General features: G+C 34.5%; 3 protein-coding genes across 9 annotated transcripts in view; 1 reads left to right on the top strand and 2 right to left on the bottom strand.

Moving 5' to 3' along the window:
- Nucleotides 1–473: 473 nt before the first annotated feature.
- Nucleotides 474–4943, bottom strand: LOC108781244 (uncharacterized). The gene is made up of 5 exons (XM_018549162.1): nt 4728–4943; nt 3579–3806; nt 1339–1488; nt 1004–1223; nt 474–790 (listed from the first exon to the last, which is right to left on the bottom strand). Exons 1-5 carry the CDS (start codon nt 4941–4943, stop codon nt 474–476), a joined length of 1131 nt encoding a protein of 376 aa, XP_018404664.1.
- A 1040-nt stretch (nt 4944–5983) lies between these two features.
- On the bottom strand, nt 5984–8172 carry RpL31 (ribosomal protein L31). The gene is made up of 3 exons (XM_018549233.1): nt 8104–8172; nt 7185–7412; nt 5984–6168 (listed from the first exon to the last, which is right to left on the bottom strand). The coding sequence occupies exons 2-3, from the start codon at nt 7403–7405 to the stop codon at nt 6018–6020; spliced, it is 372 nt and encodes a 123-aa protein (XP_018404735.1). The 5' UTR covers nt 7406–7412; nt 8104–8172; the 3' UTR covers nt 5984–6017.
- A 570-nt stretch (nt 8173–8742) lies between these two features.
- Nucleotides 8743–9338, top strand: part of tho2 (THO complex subunit 2-like protein) — a 13005-nt gene continuing 12409 nt past the window's right edge. For all 7 annotated transcript variants that reach the window (XM_018549314.1, XM_018549309.1, XM_018549310.1 and 4 more), the window contains exons 1-2: nt 8743–8916; nt 9051–9094. In XM_018549314.1, coding sequence (XP_018404816.1) covers nt 8852–8916; nt 9051–9094 — 109 coding nt within the window. In that variant the 5' untranslated portion in view covers nt 8743–8851. The remainder of the gene's footprint in view (nt 8917–9050; nt 9095–9338) is intronic.

Raw genomic sequence — 9338 nt, 5'->3', positions numbered from 1 at the left:
TTGTATTATTAGCTATCACGACAAAGCTCGGTATAACTTTGATTATCACTGCTTTTGCAAGCGTAACTGAAACCTGGCAGTAAAACCTGATGACCAACATTTCCGTGGAAAATTACTGATTGAATTACGATTGAATTGGGATAAAATTACAACAATAAGACAAAAAATAATGTTGCAATATTTTCCAATAGTCAATTGCTTGAGTTTATGATGACAATTGAGCATATCATCGAGATGGCATTTTTAACCACATCACCTTCTAAAAAAACTTTAAAAGTCTTTCAAACATATGTATTAATAAATAAATGAAAAGCTTCTAAAACGTTTTTCCCAACAGAGATATCGGTCATCGTGTTTCGCGTGTCCGAAGTCTTTGATTCGCAGCACACGAAGGGTCGGTCTTTCTCTCGATCTCTTTAACGTCCGGCCCATCGCGCGCAAATACAGAGAAGGCATTTTGCACGGCCGTGGTATTATTGGCCGGAGCTGACGGATGTAGTATCGCTAGCGGTGGACGCGGTGTCCGACAACGGAGGCGGTAACGATGGCGGCAAGGATGACGCTGTGGATTTCAGTAATTCGTACTGCCCTCGCGGCATCCGAATAGTGGGTGGCGAAAGCATCACATTCATATTCTCAGGTAATGGCGGAAATACATTGTTCTGAAATTGACCGGACACGTTGCCCACCGGCTCATAGTTGGCCACCACGATCACCTTGCCGCTTCTACTGCATGCCTTTCCGACCCCAAAGTAACAGCTTCTCGCCCATATCAGCTGAGTAAAATGACCTAGGAAGATGTACCTTTGATGAATCATTTTTCATAAATTAAATTAATTAGTTGCATTCAAATTCAGCATGCATCTACAAATATAACACTATATAACATAATATATGTAATATATTATATAATGAAGAGCAAACATTTATAGCACCTATCTTCTTTCATCTCTAACCGAGTTGATAACTTCTTTAACTCTAGATCCTATAATCTCTTTTTTACCTGCGTTTACATTGGCGTGAAGAATATCTGGTTCTTTGAGAAAGTCGTATTGCTTCACAGCGGAATACCAGTAAGACGCAACCTCCTGCCCCGTGATATCGCCAGGTACCGCACCACCAGGACGACAATAAAGATTGTGACCTACGTTCCGATCATTTTTATAATAGAACGTGTTCGTGTGCGCCAAATGATTCGCCCATGATTGAGCGTACTCGCACAACTGCAACGTTGAGTAATAACGCGGTATAAATAAATGTTAAGTATAAGTATCGTTTAAGTTTATGGCATGGCTTTCGACCGTTTCCGTGCCCGTTATCGCGCGTTCTTGTAACTACCTGCGGTGACATGGTCAACGGAGGTGCGTTATGCCGTTGCCGATAAACATTGTGCCAGCAAAGGCACTCGGTGATGAATTCGCTGTCGCGCCAATCGGTTTCCAAGTCACTCCTATCGTATGTGATACTCATCGGTCGGTTGCTGAGTATCTGCAAGAAAATTCCTTGTGATACATGCAGGGCAATCATTTCATCTACGATTTACGCGATATGCTGCACGCGATATCGTGCAACCTTGTTCTCGTGTTTCGATTTATAAAGAGCTTACTTTCTTAAATGTTCGAATACGACCGTCCTTATGGATTTCTCCAATTCAATACTGATCAATTTACGAGTGATATATTGAAATATAGTGATTGATTATAAGCATTGTTGTTCAGTGTTTATAATTAGTAATTAATCACTACCTTCCAGTATTAAATTTTTGTAAGGACGGTGCCACGAATCTTGAAATTTTTTAATTGTGAGATGTAAATTCTCAAACTCTCGCGAATTCCTAAATTCGCAGATTTCGAAATTTTCTAAATCTTACTTTTTAAAATTTTTGGAAATCTAATTCTAAAGAATGAAATCTCATATTTAAAAAAATAACACTTAAGCTTTTTTAACGATGATTCAACCGTCACATTTTGCCACTCTTTAGAATTAGATTTCATTCCAAAGATTTTAGAGAGTACGTCCTTGAACTTTCGACTTACGTGGGTAAGTCGTGCAATTCTTAAATTCCGGAATCATCAGACTCGCAAATATTGAAATTCACAATTTCTTTCGAGTTTCTATAGATTCTTCCATATCTAAATATTGAACTATTACTGCATTCTGAATAAATTCTTAGATCTTAGTCTACATTTTTGATTCTAACTTTCTTTTAAAATTTAAAGGTCACTATGATATATTATATATATATATAAATATATACATTCAGCCTTTAGATTCGGAACATTTCCGCAGATCCCGATACGAGGTAAGTTTCAATTTGCATGTGAAATAATTTCGTGAGAATCTTATTTGGTGTCCAGCAAAATCTGGCTAGTTAATTAAAGGATAATTCCAGACCATTCCAGATAAAAATTTTGGTTTTCCAGGATTTATCCTGGAAAATTTCACACATTATGAATTTTCATTATTTAATTAATTTTTATCAATTCACGCAATATTATATGCTTTCTTTATTAAAGTTAATTTCTATATATGAATATGATATGAATAAATTAAAATGCTGACAAATTTGAAACAATACTATTTATTGTTTTATAAATAATATTAAACAAAATTTCACCAATAAAAACGATTTTTCTACTATATATTCTATTTTAGACATTAAATCCAAATTTTCTATTGGTAACTTATTGTTATAAAACATCTTTAAGGAAGAACCCGAACACAACTTTTTTCTTTATTATTTCTTTTTGTTTTTACGCTCTAATTTTTTAGAATGAAAAAAAATGACAAATTTTAGGTCAGCTTTAAAATTTCAGAGGTTTTCCAGAAATTTGCTAGAATACATAAAATTTTAGTATAATACTAGGATCCAAGAATTCAAGGATCGCTGGACACCAATGAATGGTCAAATCGAAAATTTGTCAGAACGATAGTCAATCGAAACATTGTAAGTATAGACCAATGTAGGTGCAGTTTTTGATGTAATTGTTATTATTATCCTGTACGGCAGGATCATGCATAGGAGCCGAAACAACAGTGCGCCGCTCCTGACTTTAAAGTATCGACCCAAGTACTTTGCGCGCGTGCTCCTTCGCTCTTTTGATTTTGTATTCCATTTCGAAAACAGTCGCATATCGGATAAGCCAAGGACACAATGGAAATTACTCCGCGAACTTAAGACGTATTCGGCACATAACGTCATTTTTAGTTGCCTGGATGTGCAAGAAAACACGATCTCACAGTTATTACTATTAACTTTACATTTCGCAATTATTCTAAAAATGACAGAATGGTAGTTGAACATTTATGGTAATGCAACATGACAATTTCTTATCTTTTTAAAAAATATATTCAATGTAATCTTGACCTACTTTCGGAGTTGACGCAATTTGGAATCTACATTTTCAATTCATTGGATCATCTAGCAATTACAATTGTAAATACGTGATTCGAGAGAAAAAAAAAGGAAAAGGGACTTAAATCATTAAATGAGTTTATCTAGAATCGAGATCATTTTACTTTAATCGAACGAGGCAGTATCTTTCTGAGCGCGTATCGCGAGAATTTCTATCGTCTACCTTTTTCAGAAGTTTCGGTCGATTGTCCAGTTGTTGTTGAGTCAACTCATAGTTTATCGAGGACGTGGTGGCTACGACGGGATCGGTAATTCGGTCCGTCTTGTATAACTTGCTCTGTTCTACCCTCTTCCTAAGGTTCTCCAAGGCCTTCGCCTCCTCGCGCTTCCTGGAGGGCGGCCAATTCTCGCTCGAAGTGTGGATCATGGTGATTCCGGCACATGGTGAATCCTGACAGAATGATCTTAAATTAACGAATTTAAGAGATCTTTGTAAAGAAATTTTATCCTAATTTACGACTTTTATTGTACTTGTTCAAAAAACATAAATTCATAAAGGCCAAAGAAGAGAATTTTTTGTTTCCTAAATGTAAGAAGAGAAGAGTCTAAAAGATTTATTTAAGAAATGTCTAAGTCTAATAAATGACGTTGAGAGAGAAAAAGTTCAAAGAAGTTGAATAAAATATCTAATTTCTAAATCATGTAATAACAAAGAATTAATAATAAATCAAATAAATATTAAATGAACAGATATTAATGTAATATAATTAAATATTATATTAATGAAGATAATAATAAATTAATAGTAATAAATGTTTATAAATTAATTACAATTATTAATTTATAAATTAATAAATATCGCGCGTGTAAAATCACATTTTTGCAAAAAAACACATAGTATGTATACATATATACTTATTATTAAAACGGATAAAAAACAACAAAAAACATTTATGTAATCTTATGTAATACACAGCGCCTCGTGATGTGTAAATCCAAAATAATGCTTTGATTGTTCAAATAAAAAATGATTGATATGCACAGATGTGCAGATTAAGATTTTTTTTATGTTCTTTCTAGATTGTCAACTTTCAAGTTAAGAAAAGAAAGGCAAGAAGAAAAATATGTGTAAGTATCGCTTTTTTAATGCAATCTGATCTTAATACATGCGAATCCTCAGTATCCTATGTCTTTCTTTCTGATTATTAATGATCATTTGTGAATATTAACGTCGAGATTCTCATGCTCGCGGCCGTCGAATTTGTGCCCACGGGGCACCGCCTTGGTGAATGAAGAAGTTTCTCCATGAGTACATTAAACGCTCTAGAATGGAGGAGAGACGTGGAGAACCGCAATTTGAGGGAGGACCAACCTTGGAGTGATTGCTATTGGGAAAATTGAAGTCCAGATGTGCGGCCTGGCTGAGCAATCGTCGGCTCGCGGGGCACCGATTACGATTGATCATCTCCTTCTGCATCGCATACTCGATGAAATAGCTCTCATACTCGGGTGCGTTATCGTGCTGCGGCAGGAGTTCGGCGGTCTCCTCCGCAGTACCGTACGCGCGGTTCATCTCGCGCAGCTCCATCGCGGTGCGCCTCGCGCCACAACGCCGCGATCCACAACCAGGCGCATACTGACACTACTGACCAGACCAAGAGACTCAGTCAGCCGCGCAAAACCACGAGCGCACGATACCGCACACTGCGGATGTACCGCGTACGTGTGCGCGCCAAGTTCACCGCGCACGCGGCCATTCGCCTCACTGATCTCACTGCCAAGTTCCGTATGAGACATTGGCATGCGGATTGTTTATAATACGCTATTTAAATAAATTTTCCAATTAATGAGGTGCTAAAATTGGACAACGTCCATCCATTCATTTTAGATCTGAGTAGTTGCCTGATATTATATAGTGCGAAATTAATACTAATTTTCCTTCGGAAAAGAATAATGAAATGGATGGTATGTAAACCGAATTCATTTTTTGCCATCACTGATATGATTTGCCACCGCTGTAGCTATATTCTTTTTTTTATATATGAGATTTGTAAATTAAAACAGTGACATTTGATAAAAATTGAAATACTCTCGTAATTTATATCTCTTCAACGCATTTTAAAAATCAATAATATCAGTTATCCTTCTCATAGTACAAAAATTTATGCAAAGCACTGATTAATTTTAACAATATCTTGTCAATAACTATTTACATACTTGAATAGGCGGTTTTGATAATTCTGAGATAAATATAATATATATAATCTCAATCCTTTTTTGTGAGTTAACTTATGTTGCTAATGATTAATGTTGAAGTGTTAATCACTGCACCTTTCTTTCCTGCGAATTATCACAATTTTCAATTCTTTATTCAAATTAATTAAAATGCTATGAAAAAAAGGAAATCAGATAAAATGGTAAAACTTTTGAAAGAGAAATAAATACCAAGAAATCACAAATCATCAACGAGCAGGTTTTGATGGTTAAATATTTTTCATAATATAAAAAATGCTTTAGAAGTTGACAAAAATAAAAACAAAATTGTAGATTTTATTATCATTCAGGATATATAAGTATGGATCAATGTAAATATCATAAGATCATACGATAAAAGAAATACCTTACGAGTTCGGTTCGTCATTATTTATTATATAGAAATACATTAATCTTGGCTAGCATCTACATTCTCAGTTTGGAGTCCCTTGAACGACGAAACAGGTATATATGTGACAAGAGTATACAGCTTGTTCGCGGAGTCCTCATCGTCGTTCCTCCTTCTGCTTAGTCTTACACGAACTCTGAAAGGAACGTTCCTGGAAAAAAAAAGAATAATATATAGTATATCCTAGGATAATTATTTTTGTATATACTGGGTGTTTTCTATAACTTGCTCATTTAAAATATGTCCGTTGTTCTTTATGATTTAAGAAAATATTAGAGGAAAATTGTTCAATTTAAGGAAGTACATTATAATAAACAAAAAATTTGTCTCAAAAGATCATATTTTTTGAAATTTTAAAGTCGCCATTTTTTTAAATAAAAGTATGATTTTTTTACACAATAATTTCTCTAATTATTCTGCATATAAAAGTATCAAGATAGAGATATCAAAAAACTAATTGTGTTTACAAGATGTGCTGCAAAAATATTAATTGTCAAAGTTAACAATTGTTAGATTAGGAAATCTGTTACATTAAGGTTACACAAATTCTGTTTTAATACAAATAAATACAAATTTTCTACTGTAAAAACAAAAATTATATAGAAAATAATTTGCTTTTGAAGCAGAAAATTAGCAGAGAATTTATGTCTTAACGCAGAGAATTTGTGCACTAATATGACAGATTTTCTAACTCATCAATAATTAACTTTAACAATTAAAAATAAAACTTTTTAATAATTAATATCTCACTTCATGAACATAACATTTTACTGCCACATTCCTTTATTTCATACAACAAAACATCAAATAATTGTAATTTCATTGAAATTGAAGGTAAAGAGTATCTTCTGAATAATTACTCAAAAGAATGTTGGAATTTCCACATGGGTGTTCCCTGGATATCATTCTTATTGTTTATTAAACATTAAACAATGATGGCAAGATACCCGAGAAACATCCAGGTAAGAATCAGAACATATTTCAAGATGATTAAATCTATGTTAACATGATCTTCTCTTTATTTTTCATACTTATTAATTTTACTTTTAAATTATTATATTATAAGTAATTCATGTTACATTTGAATAAATTATAATTAAGGAAATCTTAATCATATAAACATGAAGCTCTTCAGTGATTTTGTTGAAAATTTTATTGAAAAAATACCTGATGCCTTTTGACCATAATTGCTTATTGAGACGCGTATCTATCCTAACATCAGGCGTTCCCATCTGCTTTTCTGCAAATTTCCTGATCTCCTTGATGGCTCGTGGAGCACGCTTCTTAAATCCAACACCATGAAGACGCTTGTGAAGATTCACAGTATATTCACGAGTCACTACCTCGTTAATGGCACTTTTCCCCTTCTTTTCAGAAGTCTTAGCCATTTTTCACCTGCAATTGTAAAATTATGTTATAAAAACAAAAGTATGTGATTGTATGCATACATAACTATATCTCAGCAATTATCTCATGAAAAAGATTCATCTGATTCACAACTTCAAGAAATAGGCATTTTAAATTTGAATAACATATAAATCTGTATATATATGTATATCTTATATAGGCAAGAAATATAAAATCATTTTATTTATTATAACTACTATTATTTAAACTTAATGTATTGTAGCATCAAATAAATCTATCGTAACTAAGGTTACCATATGAACAACATGATAAATCAACCTACAAAATGGGTATTTGCTTTTTTGTCCAAAAAAATGGAAAAATATAAACAATACTTTTTAAAACATCACTTTTCTGAGCTGATTCTTCATAACAATCAAAACATTTTGTTTTAAAAAAATTAGGACGCTTTTAAAATCATTTAAAAGCAGGACATGTCCTGCTAAATCAGGGAATGAATGATAACCTTAGTATATATAACAAAAACCAACACATAAACTCAATCATCATGTAACTACTATCGATTAACTACCAAAGAGATCAGATATGACGATTACTTCAACATTAATTCACGACAAGAAGATTTACCGAATAATATTTTGTACGATTTAAATGATTGCCAATAACACAAAGTAAGATGTTCAAGGATTATAATTTATGAAAATTCACAACTAAATACCTTCTCCAAACGCTGTTCAACAAGAAAGGATGAAAATGAACCAAGATTCTTTTTCCGTTGTTCCGAAAGTCATTCCAAATGCGTCCCTCAAGACACATATCCAACGGGGATCGTGCCTTTAAGTCATCTACAATGCGCTATTATTGGTGCATTCTTCTAGATTAAACATTCCGATTGGATGATCTAAAAGAATACACCAATAATAGCGAGCGCTCACTCAACTGTTGAGTCCGCTGAACGCGACCGACGATTGGCTACTGTTTTTCCGCTTTCCGCTTTTCCGTAAAGGTGTGAACCCGGCCTAACAGAAAATCGACTACCAGCGCGGGTTGTGATTGGGGACCGATTGTTCCATCTTTTGATAAAGTTTACCTGTTAGAGGTAAGTATAGCAAGATTGCCCAATCACGTGCGCGGATTGCCAGATTTACAACAGGTAAACTTTACCGAAAGATGGAACACAATCGGCCCTTGGCTACTGCTCTTCCGCTTTCCGCTTTTCGTCAAGCCTCAAGGTGTGAACCCATCCTAAGGAGGCTATTGTAGAACATTGTAGAACAGGCATAACGCGCCATATTCCGTGCACTTGAGGGACGCGCTCGTTATTAGCTTCGGCGTACCACGGCTTTACTGTGGCGAATCGAAGGGAAAAAATACGTACTCTCTCCCCGTTAACCTGCGATGTCGAGTTGATTTTCCCGGTGCACGCTCGGAGCTCCATTTTTTTAAACGGACCGGAGCACTGGAATATGGCCAGCAAAATATGGCATACAGAATTGTGGAAGTCGTGGGATAAGCATGGGAAAAATGATTTGTAAGTGGTGTTGTTTGCGCGTCACCTGGTCGACGCGATCGACACGGTGCATTGCTGGTCGCGAAAACACTTATCTTCTCCCCGTTAACTCGCTCTACCGAAGACTTAATTTGTCAATTCACGACTGTTTGCAGCCTCAAGCTAATCAAGCACAAATTTAAGGAAGGCAACATACCAGGTAATAAGGCCGCGAGTGTACGCATGCCGATCCGTTTCATTGTCGTTTATTCACACCAAGCACAGCCTTCCACGATCGTATATCCCTTAACATACGTACCTATTTTCTACCTACTGCTCGCTTTTGCATAACAATTTTATATATTTTTTCCATTTTGTCGTATTAATACAATTTTAATTTTTTAAATTATTTATGTATTTATATATATATATATATATATATATATATATATATAATTTATATG

Source organism: Cyphomyrmex costatus, unplaced genomic scaffold, assembly GCF_001594065.2.
Source record: "Cyphomyrmex costatus isolate MS0001 unplaced genomic scaffold, Ccosl1.0 scaffold8, whole genome shotgun sequence".
NCBI lineage: Eukaryota > Metazoa > Arthropoda > Insecta > Hymenoptera > Formicidae > Cyphomyrmex > Cyphomyrmex costatus.
The sequence above is the reverse complement of the archived record's forward strand: the minus strand, read 5'-3'. Positions and strand labels throughout refer to the sequence as shown.

What these genes read in the sequence shown, in the direction of transcription:
- RpL31 (XM_018549233.1), bottom strand. Translation starts at nt 7,405, where the DNA reads ATGGCTAAGACTTCTGAAAAGAAGGGGAAAAGTGCCATTAACGAGGTA. An exon ending in TTATGGTCAAAAGGCATCAG is followed by an intron (nt 6,169 to 7,184) that starts GTATTTTTTCAA and finishes TTTTTTTTCCAG; the next exon opens with GAACGTTCCTTTCAGAGTTC.
- LOC108781244 (XM_018549162.1), bottom strand. Translation starts at nt 4,943, where the DNA reads ATGGAGCTGCGCGAGATGAACCGCGCGTACGGTACTGCGGAGGAGACC. An exon ending in CCAATAGCAATCACTCCAAG is followed by an intron (nt 3,807 to 4,727) that starts GTTGGTCCTCCC and finishes TCATTCTGTCAG; the next exon opens with GATTCACCATGTGCCGGAAT. An exon ending in CGTTGACCATGTCACCGCAG is followed by an intron (nt 1,224 to 1,338) that starts GTAGTTACAAGA and finishes TCAACGTTGCAG; the next exon opens with TTGTGCGAGTACGCTCAATC.